Raw genomic sequence first — 19,879 nt, forward strand, 5'->3', positions numbered from 1 at the left:
CAGAGAGCTAGCAGTATCACTGAAAAGCCGATGTTGTTGTCCGAATGCAATGTATATTTTGGAATGAATTGCCAAATATTTGGCAATGCCCAAAAGAATTAAATCAATTTTTGTTCAGAATCTCTAGTGCTTGTTTACACAGAAAAGCCTAATTTCTATCATTTCCTTTCAGGTTACAGTGGCCTTGATAAGTTTCTCTGAAACAATGTTGCTGGCTTATCTCAGCTATAAGGTAAGCCTTTTTCATTTGAAATGGTTGCTTGGCGACCCGTTGCTGGCATGAACTCTCCACATTCAGGGAAGCTGTCAGGTTGATTTTGCTGGTTGGCCATGATACAAAGGTCTGGAAAATTTGCATATGAGGAGTAGACATAAAGGGGAATGCCTTTTCAGTTCTGCTGCTAAAACTACTGGATGCACTTAACTCTTCCTTTTCACCACTCAGATGAGCAAGATTTACAAATAACTGGATAGTAATGGATTAAAATATTAAATGATACAAAAATCATTCTGCAGCATTGTGTAAAATGAATGTTAGTTCTTGTCCTGGTGAATAAATCGGTAGATTATTAAACGCATGTGAGGGCATGTTTTCACAGAAATGAACATACAAAGTGGTGGGAAACTAGAAGATAAACTAAAATTGTCAGCATTGTTCTTGTCTGGCTGAATATAGAGGGAATAAAACTGTAACTTAAGTGTATAAAAGCCCTTTATACAGTTAAGTCTTTGTTAATAAACCTTGTTAAGATGCAGCTGTTTCCCACTAGGGGCAATTGAAACAGCCAGGTAAGCCCATAAATGTTGGCCCAGCCAACAATGCTCATATCTTGTAATTGAATAAAAATGAGTTTGTTCCCTACAGATGCTGCAAGACCTGCTGAGAATTTTCTGCATTTTCTAATTTTGTTTCAAATTTCCATCACCTCTGGAAAGCTGAGGAGATTTAACTGGGGTGTTTACAATCGTTAAAATAAAGAGAATTGAGATGACTATTGCCAGGCAGGAAGGGTTGATAACAGAGGGGCATAGATTTGAGGAAATTGGTAAGAGTGCTTGAAACAGATGAGCAGCCAAATGACCAATAGACTAAGGCGTTGTTCAGCTAAATGCTCCTTGGTCCTGAGTCCCTGAAATGTAGTTATTTTGCTTAAGTCAATAGCTATGAGGGTAAAGAAATGCAGATCTACACAAATTAATCAATTGAAATGTAACTTTTTCACAAATTATACACAGTCAATTAGCTATTTTTTTAAAAGATCTTGAATAGCATCTTATGTTTAAGTTGCTATTTCTAAACTTGGGCTGACTACACATTGAAGAGTGGATTGGAGGGTACCAGGACAGGGGATGGTAGAGGAATTTTTTTTGGCCAGGTTTTTAGTGGTTTTGAGCTCAATCTCAGCAGTAAGAAACCACTCACTTTTACCGCTGGGTCCCATTAACACGTCAATCGTCTATGTGGTATCCGGCCTCTGACAAATCATCCAGGAGAAAAAGAGAGCAATGATTGTGAATGATGACCATTTGGGCTTTGGGGAACGTGCCTCAGATGTGCCCATTAAAATCAAAGACAATGGGACCTGGATGCTTAAGCTGTGGCATTTTAACTGCCCACTAGTCTCACTTATGCGGGTTACATGGGGTCATAATTCATGCATTTTTTCAAATCTAGAAATGATTGACTGCAGTGAGCTAACAGATTTGCTGTTAGGCCACAATAAAGCCAAAGCTTTATTGATGTTCTTGACCATTGCTCAGCTAGCTAAGTGGTTATTGAGTATCCTGAGGAACATGGAAAATGGCATTAGGGCAAAAGGAAAATGCAGGCAGCCTGCCATAATGACCATCATCCAGTGGCTCTCACATCCCTCATTATGAAGTGCTTTGAAAGCCTAGTCATGGCACAAATCAATTCCTACCTCCCAGGCTGTCTGGATCCACTACAGTTCACTTATCGCTGCAACACGTACACAGCAGATGCCATCTCCCTTACCCTACACTCAATCCTGGAGCACCTAGCTAACAAAAACACCTATGGCAGACTCCTATTCATAGACAATAACTCAGCCTTTAACACCATTATTCCTACAAGATTCATCTCCAAACTTCATGGCCTGGTGCTCGGCTCCTCCCTCTGCAACTGGATCCTAGACTTCCTAACCCATAGACTGTAGTCAGTAAGGATCGACAGCAACACCTCCTTCATGATCATCCTCAACACCGGTGCTCTATCAGGCTGTGTCCTCAGCCCCTTTACATCTCTGACTGTATGGCCAAATTCCCCTCTAACTCGATTTCCAAGTTTGCGGATGATGCCACCATTGTAGGTTGGATCTCAAACAATGACGAGGCACAGTACAGGAAAGAGATAGAGAATCTGGTGAATTAGTGTAACGATAATACTCTCTCCCTGAATGTAAACAAAATGAAGAAGATAGTCATCGACTTCAGGAAGCATAGTGGAGGACATGGCCTGTCTACATCAATGGGGATGAAGTAGAAATGGTCGCGAGCTTCAAGTTTTAGGTGTGCAGAGCACCAACAACCTATCCTAGTCCCTCCATGTATTTGCTAAAGTTAAGAAAGCCCCCCACACCCCTACCTTCTCAGGAGACTAAGGAAATTTGGCGTGACTATTACAACTCTCACCAACTTCTACAGATGGACCATATAAAGCGTTCTTTCTGGTTCTATCACAGTTTGGTATGGCTCCTGCTTTGTCCAAGAGTCCAATAAACTACAAAGGGTCATGAACAAAGCACAGTCCATTACTCAAACCAGCTTCCCACCCATTGACGCTGTCTACATTTCCTGCTGCCTCAGAAAAGCAGCCAGCATGATTAAGGATCCCACGCACCTGCAAAGTACTCTCTTTCACATTCACCTGTTGGGAAGAAGATACAAAAGCATGAGGACACATATAAACCGACTCAAGAACAGCTTTTTCCCTGCTGCCATCAGACTTTTGAATGGATCTACCCCGCTCTAAATTGATCTTTCTCTACTCCTGAGCTATGACTGTAACACTCCATTCTGCACTCTCTCCTTTCCTTCCCTATATATGGTATGCATTGTACATATAGCACACAAGAAACAATACTTTTCACTGCATACCAATACATGTGACAATAATAAATCAAATTATTGTGGGCAAACTAAAATTGCTTTAAGGCTAAAGTTGCATAGAACAGATTCACTTGGATGAATGTGTAAATAATTGTTCATTTATGATTCTGAATAAAAAAAAGCAAATTTAAGCCCAGAAAGGTCCTTCCTACCACTCCAGCTATGAGCTTCTTTTCTTTATCATCTTATAATTTTCACAACTGATTTTGTGTCTGCAAATCAGAGAGCGATTCCTAACACATTCATTTTGCAGGATACAATCCTAGTTTTCAAAAATGATGATTGCAATTGTAACTCTTGTACATGTAAAAACAAAATAATTATTTTTAGTTTAGGAATGGCAGAATGGGAATGTAATGCATGTTGAATTAATTTATGTAAATATATTTAAAAACAAAAAAAAAATCTCATCTGCGTCTCAAACATCTTTGGTTTCTGAGAACAGTTAATTTGCAACATACAAAACTGGCAATCAATGATGAAAAGTCATTTTTACGGTAAATTATCTTTTTGTCCTTGTCAGCTGTTGAGGGACTGAGCATCATGTTGCTCCTGAGATGAATGCAATCACTAAAATAACTAGGATTTTTTTCTTAATCCAATTCAATCAGATCAAGTCCAATTCAGAGCCTCAACAAGTGAGACATTCCTGATCCAAGCTGACAAGATAGGGACCTCAGCTCCTGTCTTAGGCTTGATCTACATGATCCAAGCTGATTGGAGTAGGCATTGCACCTCCTCCAAGGCTTGATCTCGTTTGCATCTTAGCCAAAAGGCCGAGATGCTGCTTTTAAAAATATCTAGGAATTGTTCAATACTGAGTAAATGTTAAGAATTAAAGTTAAATTGGACCCTGTGATATGCCCCGATGTATTAGCAGTTTTGGCTTCACATCAAAGTAAAAGTGTATGGCGTATCTCTTATCATTGAGATCAACGTGAAATAAGCAGAGATTCTGTGAGTTTGTCTCAGCTTTGTCTTTGTATTGGCTGCATGCAGACCTGCAGGTGTGAAATAATGTTTCAGATTATCAAGTCTTCCTGGGAGCCTTTTAACTTCATTTGTTCCCATTTTTACTGTGAGTTTATCAAGTCTCCTTGGGAACCTTTTAACTTCATTTATTCACCTTTTTATTGTGTGTTTATAATTACTTGTGTCGATTGAAGTGGCATTTGGATACTGGTGAATAAAGGCAACTTTAATTTTCCCTTGGAGCGCTAAGTGCTAGTAATGCCAGCTTGGACAGCTATAAGCCAGACATATCTGTGTGACGCTCCCTATGGCCTACAGTAGCTGAAGGAGATTTCCAATACCTGCAGTATTTTAATTTTGAAATGACTGAATCATTTTCTTCACTGCGCTCTTCACAACAAGGTAAAACGTCATCACATTATGGCCTACAACTTGCAAGGTTGAAATTAAAGTAGAGTTTTAACTGATGTACAGAATAAAATATTCCACCAGTGATCTTGAAGTGTTGCAAGATTTTTGGCAGATTTTATGCATAAATTCTCACTTGGTGCTGTGGTATTCTATAGCATCTATTATCAGCTAAACTCACAATGTGATTGGTTCACAAACTAATAGAAAATGATTTTATCTTTTTCTGCTACTGAAAGTGGGTTACACTGGGTTACAGAAAGCATCTCTGTTCTCAGCACCGTAGGAGGCAACCATACATGACTTGCAGTTTTCTTTTAATCGAGTTACACCACAGGCAGAATTAATATTGTCAGCCTCCTTGTATTCTCCAGCTTTGTGAAGTATTCTTTCTGCACTTTAGAACATTTTAATAAATTGAAATATTAGTAATTTTACAACAGGTGAAGCCAGTGTTGTGTCCGATTCAGTCATAGAATCTCTGCAGTGCAGAAGGAGGCTATTTGGCCTATCGAATCTGCACCAACAACAATCTCACCCCGACCCTATCACCATAACCCCATGTATTTACCCTGCTAGTCCCCCTGACAAAGGGCAATTTAGCATGGCCAATCCACCTAACCTGCTCATCTTTGGAGTGTAGGAGGAAACCAGAGCACCTGGAGGAAACCCACACAGACATGGGGAGAACGTACAAATTCCATGCAGTCACCCAAAACCAGAATTGAACCTGCGTCCCTGGTGCTGAGAGGCGGCAGTGCGAACCACTGTGCCACCGTGCCACCCACCACAGTCTGCCATTGTCAATACTGAGTCTTACTTTTCGTTACTGGATGGAAAGGATAGTCTTTCTCCATTTGGATTGAAAATATGTTTTAAAAATAGAAGTCGTAAATATATCATTAGTGAGCTGTCTTGTTTTAGAGGTCAACCCCTCTGCAGCATTACTATATAAAGTAGTAATGTAATTGTGCTGTCATACATTTATCAAATTCATTAATATAGAGAGGTTGCAATAAAGTTTTATTGGAAGAGAAAGGAATCGCACAGACATAATGGGAAAAGATACAATGAAAAATTAAAGCCAAATTTAATTTTGGCATGTCATGCAATTATCTTATTCCTCTGAATGGGAGCAAATCCAATAAATAGGGCCCAGCTCTGAATTCAGTTACTCAATTATACATTATTTGCAGACAGGGATATCAAAGTAAAATTGTATTCAGTCATAATCACTTTGACTGTGAACAGCTATTACCATTGGTTAAATTTCAATATAAGGCACAACATGTATTCCAGGATCAATCAGTTGCTAATTCCACAACTGGAATCTCTCTCCCAGCTTTGGAGAGTGATATGCTTTTTCAAATTGTCAGTACTATACATCCCATCTGATTTTTTGTGCAATCAAAATATTACCAGTTTCACTGAAACTGTATGATATAAACTTTGTGGATTTGTTCCAGCTCAGAAGAAAATATGATCATAACTATCCATTTGCAGAATGTAGACTGTGGAGCTAATTTTACAGCCCGAAATTGCGCAGTTGGTGGGGCTCTGCATGTCCACACAAGGAGCAGCTGACCTTGCATATTAATGCAAGGTCAGTGAACTTCTATAATTCCATGGTGTTCCCGCTGTTTATTACATGTTGTGCTGGGACCACACTGAACTGTTAAACCATGAATCATTATTATTATCCACGTGAGCTGCAGGAGGCAGCTGTTAAGCACCAGAGTGTGAGTAAGGAGTGTAAAGTGTCAGGGGAATCACAGGATACACAGCCTGGTGGCCACAATTTGGTATCTTTCAGTTGCTGTGACCAAAGATTTGGAATGTGCCGCCGTTGCCTATAAATGCTCTTTGTACACAGTTTGAAGTAATTTGAGATTGTGCCTTGTAACCATTGCAACTCTGAGCATCCACCGGTCCACAATCTGGATTTGTGCAGTGCTGCTCATTTCTCTGCAGGAGTTGTGGTAGATGTGAAGTATATATCTAATCCAGGGCCTTCTGCTGAAGAGGTTCCTATTCCACTCTTCATGTTTTTTTGAGACCGGTCAGACTAATGCAAGAGTGATCTTGAATTCAAGCCAAAAACAGACCATGGCCTCAGGATTTATTAGGCTGGGAAATTGGGTTGAAACTGTTTTAATGCAACAGTTCAACTCTTTCATTCGCTCACCATGTTCTCTCAACACACCTCAGACTCTTGCTGAGGGACTGCCCAGCAGTAAGTCAATAGTAATAGTTGGTGTTGATGGTGGTGTTACCTCATCATTTAATGATATATCTATAAACATCTGGTCATCCCATTCAAAAGACTATGGATTACCTGTTACACGTTTTTACTTTCAGAACTATTATCTGACCCAGTAGAAGGACTGATCAGGTGACATCTGTTTCTTGTGGCAATAATTAAAACCCTAGAACAAGCTACCTCATTTTCTTCTACTTGAGAGATCATTTTGAAGAAACAACATAAGGAAATAGAAAATATGTCTTGTACATTTTGGATAAAGGGAAGCACTGGGGCAAAAGACATTGAGCAGTCCCACACTGCAACTGTAATTTATAAGTTGTATTGGCTGATTGTGTCTTGACGGCCAGCCCTTTCTTTCTTATCCTTGTTAAGACTTTTAAGGTTATAGGCATGTAAGGCTGAGCCCAATGGAAAGGAATTTTCTTTGCAATGGTGCTGAGTTTGTTTCAAGGTGGGCAGTTGTGTGTTAGAAGCAAAAAGCTACTTTGAAATTGTCTTATTGGACCTGATTTAATGACTGTAAGACAGTGAGCTGCTCATTCAGAAGACAATCCTGCTACCTCATACTTGGTTTTACTTCTGTCTTTTTTCTCCTGGTTGCCTGCTAAGTCCATTGAAAGATACATAGGTGGAAGGTATAGCAGCGCACAATAGTCTTACTAACCAGAGCTCTACCAACTGGTCTAAGTATTAGACTTTACAGTTTGAAGATGCCAAAGTTTGATCCACCCTGATTCTGGTGGACGCATGGACCATATTGTGTCTTTTCCTACACTTTTGAAATTGGGTACCACACTGAGGCGACGATCCAAAGTTTGTAGCATTATTGGTCCTCCAATGAACACGTTTGGTCCCCCCAGTAAGGCTGAATACCACAAAATGATTGAATGTGGAAACTGGCTGGGGAAAATAAACTTGCATGAATGATTTACTGCTGTGGCCATATTAAAGGAATGATGGCCCATTTTACTTATTAAGACAGAGCTTGGGCTCGGGGTCCAAGTAGCCATATTCACTGGGGCTATCATAGGATTCCTTCTTAGATTATTTAATTCAGGCCAGTAGTTGTAAAGGCGCATAGTAAAATGGTGGTGGGTGATCAAAGGACGAGCAAATTATTAAATGCCACATTTAGTTTTCAAGAGTTGTTTTGTAACAGATGAAACAGACAGCTTTAATGCTGCTTTCAGGAATGTTCCAAATTATTTCAAGTCCAAGAGTTGGGTGCCCCCATCCACTCACCCACCCACTGAACCAAGCATGGGTGTGGGCGTGAAAAACTGCACTCTACCCACTAGCTGCAATGTTGGGTTTTCACACCTATTCATCCACTCCCCACCACATTAGTTACACATGCACAGGAAACACCTTGAATTGCTACTGGTGATCTCTGATTTGCCTGGCCCACCGTGAGTGCACTGTTTCTCCACTCTGGTCACCATATTTAAAGAATACCCCAGGTCTGCTTTACTGAGGACATGGGCCCAAAACCCATAGAGACAGCCTCAGATTTGGTGACACCTCTCTGGAAGATCTGCTGCATGCCGTCTAGGCCTGCTGCTATGTCCTCTACCAATGCTCTGGCATATGAGGTCTAGTAAGGTGACCAATCCAGCTAATATGCTGGTGGCAATGGTGGTCAGTACCAACATGGTACAGAAGAGGTTAGCCACCTAGTGCAGGAAAAGGTTGAACCATCCTATCCGTGCTGCCTGGGTAACCTAGCTGTCTTAACTCAGACAAACACAAACCATCAACCATTTGCATTGATTTTACACTTCGTCAGCTTAATGAAAATCATCACTTACCCTCTCGCACACACCTTCATATCTGCATCTGGCCTTGCCACATCTGGAGCTTGCAGCTTTCCATCAATGGCTCCATTCACCATTCACACATGCCAGGCATCTTTGTCATCTGCCCTGGCATGTGACTTGCTTGTACTCTCTCTGCCTGACTTTATGCAGGAAAAGATCATGTACAGCTGCAGAGAGAGGTCCCAGATTGGAGGTGGTTTGCCAGATATCAAAGTCTTCTCTCAGCTTGAAAATTGAGCCGTGGAGCTGGCCAGAGAGAACATTGACCAAGCTTGTACCGATAGTGAGGTGGGCAGCGTGCAACCAAATGAGAATTGTGCACCAGCTTATCCATCAGTCAAGCATACCGCTTTGTCCTGTTTCAGAATTTCCTGCCAGACACTGATTATCTCCTCTTTCATAGGTAACTCTGGAAAGCTCCTGAGGGCATCCACAAGCTAGGCCCTCAGCTCCAGCCTTGATGATACCTCGGATAAAGAACCAGAAAACACTACAGCAGACGGCTGGTCATGGCACTAACTCACACACTCTACCCATGTAGCGACACTCACGTCGATGGACGTAGGTCTAGACTAGGCTAGGGGTCATAATGTAGTAAGCACAACACACAATCTGGCCCAATGCAGGTGGAGGCAGGGACATCCAAGTTTGCTGCCTCTCAGAGGACTGCTGGAAACCATGATTCTGCTGAGTCCGCGTCAGATAACGAGTCTTGGTACACGCTTTAGAATCAGTTCGTAGAGATTCTGCGACTACCATAAAAACATCATGAAGGGGTGTCAGTTGCAGTCCTCAGATGGCAATGGATGATGGAAGAGTCCATCCACCCTCAGTCTGAGGTGCCAATGCACCCAAGTCAACACTGATGGGATGGAGAACACCATGGAGATCTTGGTCCATGACAATTATCATCCACAGGAAGAAAGACCAGCAGTTGGATACTTTGGGGCCATCCACCATGATGACTCTGAGATTCTCTAGCTGATCCAAATCCTATGCCTTCATTAACTTCAGCTTCACAGGTTGAGGAGCATGTACAAAGCAAGCCAAGGCCCTCGAGGACACTTGCCAAGGACACTTGCCAAGGACACCAAAGCGTAGCAGTCAGCAAGCTACCTCCACCTCCACTGTAGATGTCGGGAAAATACTAAGGTATAGTGTTTGGCTTAGGAAAGTTCAAAAAATTCAGGAGCACAACAATGAATAACATGAAAATAATATACACAGTGCAAATAGAATTACAACCATTTTGCATCTCATAAGAACATAAGAACATAAGAAATAGGAGCAGGAGTAGGCCATCTAGCCCTTCGAGCCTGCCCCGCCATTCAATAAGATCATGGCTGATCTGTTGTGGCTCAGTTCCACTTTCCCGCCCTCTCCCCATAACCCTTAATCCCCTCTCTTATCAAGAACCCATCAACCCGCTTCTTAAAAATATTTAGCGAGGCAGCCTCCACCACTTCAACGGGCAGAGAATTCCAGAGATTCACCACCCTTTGAGTGAAGAAGTTCCTCCTCAACTCCGTTCTAAACCGCCTCCCCTTTATCTTGAGGCTGTGCCCCCTAGTCCTACTGTCTTTTTTGAGCGGGAAGAGTCTCTCCACCTCTATCCTATCCATCCCATTCATCATCTTATACGTCTCAATGAGATCTCCCCTCATTCTTCTAAACTCTAACGAGTACAAGCCTAGTTTATTCAGCCTCTCCTCATAGCTCAATCCCCTCAACTCCGGTATCAGCCTAGTAAACCTCCTCTGCACTCCCTCCAGGGCCAAAATATCCTTGCGCAGGTGCGGCGCCCAAAACTGCACACAGTACTCCAGCTGCGGCCTCACCAATGCCCTATACAGCTGCAGCAAGACCTCCCTACTTTTATATTCAATCCCCCTTGCTATGAAGGCCAGCATCCCATTCGCCTTCCTGACCACCTGCTGCACCTGCAAGCTGGGTTTTTGCGACTCATGCACAAGGACCCCGAGGCCCCTCTGCACCGTCGCCTGCTGCAGTTTTTCGCCACGTAAGTAATAGTCCTTCCTACCATTCTTCCTACCAAAGTGGACCACCTCACACTTGCCAACATTAAATTCCATTTGCCATTTCCTGGCCCATTCGCCCAGCCTATCTAGATCCTTCTGCAGACTCTCCACACCCTCCGCACAATTTGCCTTTCCCCCAATCTTGGTGTCATCAGCAAATTTCGACACCCTGCACTCGGTTCCCTCCTCCAGATCATCTATATAAATGGTAAATAGCTGAGGCCCCAGCACCGACCCCTGGGGCACCCCACTAGTCACCAACCGCCAATCTGAATAGCACCCATTGACCCCCACTCTCTGCCTCCTATTTGACAACCAATCCTCTATCCACGCTAACACCCTACCCCCAACTCCATGTCCCCTGACCTTCTGCAATAACCTCTTGTGAGGTACCTTGTCAAACGCCTTCTGAAAATCCAGAAAGACCACATCCACCGGCTCTCCTCTATCCACTGCCCTAGACACATCCTCATAGAACTCCAGTAAATTTGTCAGACACGACTTCCCTTTAATGAAACCGTGTTGCGTCTGCCCTATCAAGCAATTCCCTTCAAGATGCCTCGCAATTTCCTCCTTAATGACGGATTCTAACATTTTACCTACCACAGACGTTAAACTAACCGGCCTATAATTCCCCGCCTTTTGCCTGGCACCCTTCTTAAACAACGGCGTAACATTAGCCGTTTTCCAATCTTCTGGCACTTCCCCGGAATCCTCTTGTGTATGCTTCCTTTCTATGATGAGTTATGTTGCTGTCAGTCAGTGGTGATACCATGGTGCTTGTGCAGTGAGTCTATTTCACCTGCCTTGCAGGGTCATGTTATGTTTATTCTTAGCTTTGTAAGATTGAGGCAGAGGTGTTCTCCTATCTGATTTGCATTCTTGAAAGGTGAAAATGTTGCGTCCAAGGAGAGACACATGGAGAAGGGCCAAATATCATACAGCTCCATATGCTCTCTATCTCTCAGCAATATTTCTATGCTATGAGCTCATATTCAGAGCTTGTGTACGCTGCTGTTAGCAACCACACTTTGGACTTTGAGTGTACATTTGTTATAATAACCAAAAGTGGGAGCACCTTATCACCTCAAGGTGAAGGAGTGCAGTCATATTATTGTCCTGGTGCTCAATTGTCCAATGTTGAGAGTGTCTCAACCTGCAAGGGATTTTCGCTCATTCAGTAAAAGATTCTTAAGGGATTTTCACAGCAACTTCATTGCAGTGCTAATCTAAGCCTACTTGTGACTAATGAATAAACTTTACTGTAGTTATGTCTATTGTGGGGACAAGTCTCTTGTCACCAAGTAGGGGTGCAATGCTGTGCATTTTTTTCCCTGAGCACTCACTGAGGTTACTGTGGTGATTTAGCAGGCAGTAGTCTTTGAGCATGCCCTGGAAGCACACATTGTTGCTTTTGATAATGTTGGGAGGAACAAATGGGATAAAAGCAAGGATGTACTGAAGCAGGAGTGTACTCTTTATTAGCAATGACACGTTCTTTTGGGCTTTGTGGTGTCTGAGCATTTTGGACTTTGCAAGGGTCAGGGGTAGCCACAAAAGCAGAACCCCCTGAAAGCGAAGTGAAGCCTGGCACAAGAGTGCTGCGTGATGCAAGGTAGGTGGACCAACCTTCAAGTCATGAGCAATGTACAGGTTTCCAGGTACATATCTCTTGTATACTGTTGTGAAATGTGTTGGTTTAGTTTCATGATGACATGCCTGGGTGATCCAGCACCTGGGATGAGTTCTTACAATCAGATGTGAGGAGTCCTTATATTGAAAAGCACGAATTGAAATGATGTTCCTAACGTGCTGCAGGGAGAAGTGCGGTTTACCTGTGACAGCACTGTGCCTTTAAGAAATGTATTTTAATCATGTTTTTTGCATTTTTTTAAAAAAAAGGCCTTGGTGTTTTATTGTTGCCGTAATAGCTGTAAGCGGTGACCTCGAATTGTTATTGAAACAATATAATAGACAACAGGTTTATTTTAGTCTGGGCTAATGCAGTGTCCTGGGGTTTTTAATGATCCCTTGGGATTACTGACTGGAGTTTGATTTGAGGATGATTGATAGGTCAGCTGCTGCTTTGGGACAGTTTATTCCACAACAAATTCCAAGATTTTGGTTTCAGTTTAGTTGGTAGCTAGAAGCTGGTGGAGGCAGATAGCTTCTCTCTTGTTGAAAATTCTGCTGTCTGGGAGTTGCTGTTGGATGCTACTGGGAGGAAGGCAGTGTGTGTCTGTTTGTCTCTATCCAGAGGTGTGCTGAAAGTTCCAGGACTGGAAAGCCTCAGTATTTTAATTCAGCATCCAGAGAACTAATTCACAGAAGGTGTTAAAAGATTGCAAAATCCAGTCTCACGTGAGCATACTTGTTTTCTGTGCAGAGCCTAGAGAGGGCTGTATATGGGTGTTGTTTGAATTGGAACTTTATAATTGGCTATTAAGATTTACACAAAATCATGGTCTTTTTTTGTAATTAGTAAAAGTAATGCTAATTTTTCTTATTTTAACTGTGTTCTTAAATAAACTTTGACAAAAGCTTGCTAGTGGGTCACTTTACTCGTACCCAGAATGAAACACCTTATGTTACTGTGCCAAATTCAAAGATAAAATTTAGGGTCTAGGCTAACTTCATAAACATTGGAGTTTCTGGCCTGGATCATAACCATTGACAGCTGGAGCGCACAATCATGACATGGTTTTATGAGAATGTTTAATGATTTTTGGCCTTGGAAGCTAGAAGCAAGAGTAGGCCATTTGGCCCTTTGAGCCTGCTTCACCATTCATTTTGATCTTGGTTGATTATTGAATTCAATATCCTGATCCCCCTTCTCTCCTCAGCATTCCCCCCTCCCTCCGCAATTGCACAACATCCCCCCCCCCCACCTCCCCATATCCCTTGATCCCTTTAGCCCTGAGAGCTATATCTAATTTCTTCTTGAAATCAGACAACATTTTGGCTTCAATTACATTCTGTGGTTGTGAATTGCACACATTCACCACCCTCTGTGTGAAGAAGTTTCTCCTCACCTCAGCTTTAAAAGTTAACCCCTTATCCTTAAACAATGACCCCTAGTTCTAAATCCTTCTGGGGATATTTTCCATTCCCACCCACCATGATGTCCATTGAAAATGCGAGGGGTTAACTCTGGTCCAAAACTATGAAGAAACTAAGTTGTTCATGAGCGACTGGCAACAATACTGACTATTTGCATGTATTGACCATTTCTAAAGCAGCAAAAAGGTACTAAACTCCTTTTCAGAGGTGTAAAGAAGGAAATCCTATGTTTCATATGGAGCGATAGTCTGATTGAAGACAACAAGCTTCTGCAGAGTGTCCGATCTAACATGGCATTTGAGTCATCAAACATTGCTTGCATAATAATAAGATAAAAACAAATTACTGCGGATGCTGGAAACATTGCTTGCAGTTCCCAATTACTTCATTTAAATTAAATTGTAAGCTACAATGAGGTTCTTGTAAGCTAAAATGTGGTTCCTTAATGTTCTAAGGAATGACCGTTATGTTGAGAGAAGAAACATAAAGCTCTTTGAGAGATGTAGAAGAGATTTAATAAAATGCTATCAAGGATGTGGGATTTACATGGAGAAACTGGAGATTTTGTCCTTGTTATTCTTAGAACAGAGAAAGGTGTTCAAAATTATGAACAGTTTGGATAGAAGTAAGGGGAAATTGTTTCCTGTTTCAGAATGTTCAGTAGCCAAAGGAAGCAGAATGAAGGTATTAGCAAAAGAACCACAGACAACAGAAGGAAACATTATTTTACACAGTGAGATGTTATGGCCTGGAATTCACTGCCTGAAAAGATGGAAGAAGTAGATTCAACAGGAACTTTCAAAAGGGAATTGGATAAATGCTTGAAGGAACAAAGTGCTCACAGGATAATTGAGAAAGAGTAGGGGAATGGATAGCCCCACCAAAGAACCAGCACAGCCACAATGGGCCAAACATGTTTCTTTCTGAACTGCATCATCTTACGATTATGAAGTTCTAAACATATTAAGTGTTGAGGCCTCTTGTATTTCATTTTACCTTTAATGGAAATCAGCAGATTGCACATACCTCTATACTACATCAAAAAATCAGACGTAGAGTGATTCTTTTGAATATTAATTGTTTCTATATTGTGCAGTCTTTTGATTTGTTTTATACTGAAGTCATTGATGTCACTGACCTTTTACCTGTGGTTGTGCCTTTCTCAAAGGGGAACATTTGGGAACAAATTCTACGAATACCCTTCATCCTGGAGATGATCAACACTGTGCCCTTTATCATCACAGTAAGTCTGTCTGCTCTATTAAATATTCAGTGGGGGTCTGGTTGGCGGCAGTTATCAAGTTAACATTCTTCCAACATGAGCTGCATGTTTAAAGGAAATCTTTTCACTAGGGCGACATTCTTAAAAAAAACATAAATGGCTATTTTAACTGAATTTTTTTCTTGTTTTCATAATAACAAAAAAGCCCAGGGAGAATAAATCCATGCTGCTTACATCTGCAAGTTGCTTGAAGGTCACATCTGCCGATTGAAGAATTGTCTGTAGTATTTTACCTAAAGTGTTCCAGCCTGTAATTCGAAAATTAAGAATGTTCATTTCATGTGAAGATAGGATTCAAATATTCATAAATTCATGCAGAGACAGCTTGCGTACCTCTGAGTCACCATAGGTGACAGGGTTCATTTTATTGACCACAATGAATTAACGTGCTCTGTGTTTGCTAAGCAGAGTTCAAACTCATTTTCAGTAGATGTTGCCATCAATGAATTTAATTAAAACAAGATAGCATCAAGCTGCTCATATGTGACAACAAAATAATTCTGTAGTTTTCTAATCCCAGTCTTCTCTTTAACTCACTTAGTACAACAAAGGTGAAAGATATGTGAACATGGGCTGGATTTTCCAGCCAGGAGTGGAAAATAGAGCTTGAAAGTGTTTCCGGTTCTGAATCCAATCCTAGGGGTTGCCTGGGGTGGAGGGTGGTGGAGGATGGGTGATAGGGATGGTGGTGGTGAGCGGGTGTTGCAGGGATGGTAGTGGCGATGGGGAGTTGGGACGGTGTGGTGATGGTGAGGACTGGTTGGTGAATGAGGGGTGTAGTGGGGGGGTGGTGAAGGGTGCTGGCGGGGTGTTGGGGATGTGGTGATGGTAAAGAGAAGAGTATGGTGGTGGGGAGGTGGTGTAGAAGTATGGTTGGGGGATGGATGCAGACAGTCGCTCACTGTGATTTTCATGCTGGTGCCCCTTTAATTGACTGTGGAGTCCATTTCCCTGTCCAATTCAGGGCAGTGAAAGAGCTTTTGAATCTGGAGGGCCAAACAGAGGCCTTCCGGTCTGAAAAGAGCAGCAAGCTGTAATGGAAGGTAAATGGCTGCCCTGATCAGTGCGCTAAGAAGAAAATCTCAAACCACTCCCGCCCTTCACCGTGGAAATGGGAAACCCGCCCCCAGAGCACTGGGAGATCCACCACACATGGATAAGGGGAAATCCCCACCGCACCCCTGCCACAATCACTGGGGCAAACCCCCTTCCCCACATAAGGGGGAACCACATGCTCCCCCCCACTGGAGCCTCCCAGAGGACTTGCCCCTGGTCCTGGTTCTTGGCACTGCCAAGTTGATGGTGCCAGGATGCACTGTCAGATTGGCACTTCTGGGGTGGGGGGGGGGGTGGGGTGCATGTTCCTCTCCCAATGAGGACTGTATGTATCTTTGTGAGGTGCTGGAATGGAGGGACAAATGGTAGAGAAGCTTGATGATTATATTTAAATGTATTACCATTTATCAAAATGAGGTTCCTGCTCTTTCTGGCAGGAACATTATTATATCACATGGTAAATCAGAAAACTACTGGAAGGATGTTGATGCATTGAAAGGGTGCAGAAGAGATTTACCAGAATATTGCCTAGTTTGGAGGATATGGACTATGAAAAAAGGTTGAACAGACTTGGATTGTTTTCACTGGAGCAACAGAGGATGAGGAGGGACCTGATAGAGGTTTACAAGATTATGACTGGCTTGGATAGAGTGGACAGTCAGAGTCTTTCTCCCAGAGTCAAAGGGTCAGTTACTTGGGGGCATAGGTTGAAAGTTAGAGGGTGAAAGTTTAAAAAAGATGTAAGGGGCAAGTTTTTAACACAAAGGGTGATGAATGCCTGGAAAGCGCAGCCGGAGGGGGTGGTGGAAGCAGACTCAATAACAAATTTCAGGAGGCATCTGGATAGGTACATGAATAGGCAGGGAATAGAGGAATATGGACCATGTAAATGCAAGAAAATATTAGATTAACGAGGCAGAGACTTGGTGGGCCGAAGGTCCTGTTCCTATGCAGGAAAAACAGACAATTTCTCTTCCCAGTGTCACAACCCACTACAGAACAAGATGGTCAATTTGTTCTCAAGCACGTTCCAGCTAATGTCATGATTTCTAGACAGGCCAGATAGGAAGGAGAAAAATATTTTAACACAAAGTTTCCCTGATAAAGATCTGTTCTGTAACTGGAGCCTAGAGCTCCTGATTTGGCTGGTTCCATTGATGCCAAATTGTTGCTTGAATTAAGTGGAACAGAGAAAAAAACAAAGTGTCCTTTTGATGGCAAGTTCCTGGAACCAGCTTATTCCTGCTCCATTATGGAGTCCAGCATATAGTAGGAAGAGGGACTTGTTTACAATAGACCAATCTTTTTTGGAAAACAAAAACAAGTACTTTGAAAACTGATTTTTGTGATTTGTCAAATAAAACATTTTTCATTGAGGGACATCTCTCTGATTGGGTCATGTTGGTAGAAAATAATCTTTATCCCATATCCAGTAAAAGTACTGTTAAATAAAAGTTTTAAGTAGGAAGGTTACATTTTTATTAACATGAAAGACTTTGATTGTCCTTGTTTCCAGCAGATGACTTATCTGCTTCACTTTTATCCTTACACATTTTATGCTTTACAGCATAAGAATGAAGGTAATATACTATCTCCACCCTTATGCTGTAAAGCATAATAAGTGTAAGGAACAAAGAGCCCTCATTTTGCAGTGCAGCTTTTATCGTTGGATATAATTCAAGGTTTTGTAGGTATGATGTTTCACACATCAAGTACATAGGGCAGAATCTTCTGAAATTTACACGCAAGTGCTGGCTCTGCCGGGAAAACCAACATGCCTCTCACTAGATATTCCGGCACTTCAGAGTAAAAGAAATCTTCCACAGGGGGCTGGCTACCATTTGGAGAACCAATGGGAACCCTGCATCATTTTTCTCTGGGAGGCCTAATTATTATCAGCTTGTCAGGCATTTTCCCTGAACAGCATTGGGCCTCCAATCAGATTAAGCCTCAGGTGGTTAGAAATCCTACTGCTGAGAACTGCCTGTTAATTAGAGGCTGACAGTACCAGTAGGAGAGGTGGCCACTGCTATTACTACAGTACGGCCAATAAAGAGGATGCTGGATTGATCCCCAGAAAGAAGTGAGTGTGGATGGGATTGGGGTCATCAGCAAGGTAGGGAGGGGGGCCTTCCCAGGTTCCTCAGTTGAGGTGAAGGTTAGCACCCCAAACCCATCCCCAGTAGGCCACTGACAAACCCAACAGGATATCGTGTCCCTTGCCTACAGTTGTTTGAGTAGTAGGAGTAGAAATTAGGATCTTAAGTTGCCATTTAGGGCCTCAAATGGCATCTGGGCAGGAGAGAAGTTCACAAGACTTTCTTTCCTGGACTTGATCAGAAGGAAGTGGGGAAGGGAGTTGGGGGAAAACCACCTCGACCCTATCCACCCGCCCACTCAATCACATCCACCCACTCCCCATCTCTGAACTTTCCTTCCTCCAGGGAGACACTAAGCTTCACCACAACAAGGTCCCACAAGCAACAATGTGATAGGATTTGAGTTGCATTCTATGGCACAGTATTTTCATTTTGTGTGTTGTTCTCTGAAATCACATGTTCAACCAAAGTGCTTTCATTTCAGATATTTTGGTCTCCATTAAGAAACCTATTCATTCCTGTTTTTCTGAACTGCTGGTTAGCCAAGCATGCCCTGGAGAACATGATTGTGAGTATGAGAACCCAAGAAGCAAATCATCTTTCCCAAGTTCCACAGCTCACCTTCAAACAGTGTCTTAGAATCTTTGTGCAAGTAGACAGGATTTCAGTTTAGTGCTGCTCACAATAATCAGAATTCCAAAACCCATAATCTAATGATTATTATCACCAAGTTACATCATTCTCTAAATTGTGCAGAATAGGGTCTTTTTAACACATCAATGAATTTATAAAATCCATGACAAGGTGTAGTTTTAGGGTAAGAGGCTGGAGATTCAAAGGGGGTTGGAGAAAAAACACTTTCACTCAGAGGGTGGTGGAAATCTGGGATGCACTGCTTGGGAAGACAGTGGAGGCCTGAAATCTTACAACCTTTAAAAAATATTTGGATGAGCACTTGAAATATAACATTCAAGGATATGGGACAAGTACATGAAAATGGGATTAACGTGCCATTAGTAGTAGTTATTGCTGGTGCAGACTTGATGGACGAAAGGGCCTTTTCTGCGCTGGATGCCTCTATGACTCTAAGTACAAACAACATTTTTCAGTTTTTGTTTGTACCCAGTGTTGTTCTATATAACTTGAATAATTAAGCCTTAACATGTCAATAAGTGCATGCAACTTCTCTCTGAAGATAAAAGGAAATGTTACATTCAGATTAGAAAGAAACTGATCTTTGCCCGTAATTTTGTTTGGAACATAAATTAGAATTTTTAATTCTCCTTCTATTCATTTAGAATGATCTTCACAGAGCTATCCAGCGAACACAATCTGCTATGTTCAATCAGGTTCTTATTCTTATATCCACTTTACTGTGCCTCATTTTTACTTGGTAAGTTATATTGGGTCAACTTGTTCTGTGTTTATTACCTTATGATTGAAAACTTGCTGATGCATTTTGGAGACACAAATAAAATCTAAACATCTATTTTACCCATTGAATTCATTAAAGTATTCTTCAGTAAAGAGAGAGTACTGCATCAATATTTTTCCTGCTCCAAATTAAAAATGCTGTTTTATTTTCTGGCAGCATTTTCAGTTATTCACTATTTCATGAAAGGAACACGAATGTCGTGATCTATATTTGTTCTGATCCTGTTAGGGATCATTAACATTTAAAGAGAAATCCAGCAACCAGTGATTCACTGACTAAGCCACAAGCTTTCACATTTTTAAACAAAGACAAACTTCAT

The 19,879-nt window shown here is 41.9% G+C and overlaps 1 protein-coding gene across 3 annotated transcripts in view; it reads left to right on the top strand.

Moving 5' to 3' along the window:
• The window catches only part of LOC145348394 (potassium channel subfamily T member 2), a 693,657-nt gene that overhangs the window by 263,310 nt on the left and 410,468 nt on the right, over window positions 1-19,879 (top strand). For all 3 annotated transcript variants that reach the window (XM_080196607.1, XM_080196608.1, XM_080196609.1), the window contains exons 5-8: window positions 173-232; window positions 14,857-14,931; window positions 18,610-18,693; window positions 19,424-19,518. In XM_080196607.1, the coding sequence (XP_080052733.1) occupies window positions 173-232; window positions 14,857-14,931; window positions 18,610-18,693; window positions 19,424-19,518 (314 nt within the window). The remainder of the gene's footprint in view (window positions 1-172; window positions 233-14,856; window positions 14,932-18,609; window positions 18,694-19,423; window positions 19,519-19,879) is intronic.

Source organism: Carcharhinus amblyrhynchos, chromosome 9, assembly GCF_965287045.1.
Source record: "Carcharhinus amblyrhynchos chromosome 9, sCarAmb.v2.hapA, whole genome shotgun sequence".
NCBI lineage: Eukaryota > Metazoa > Chordata > Chondrichthyes > Carcharhiniformes > Carcharhinidae > Carcharhinus > Carcharhinus amblyrhynchos.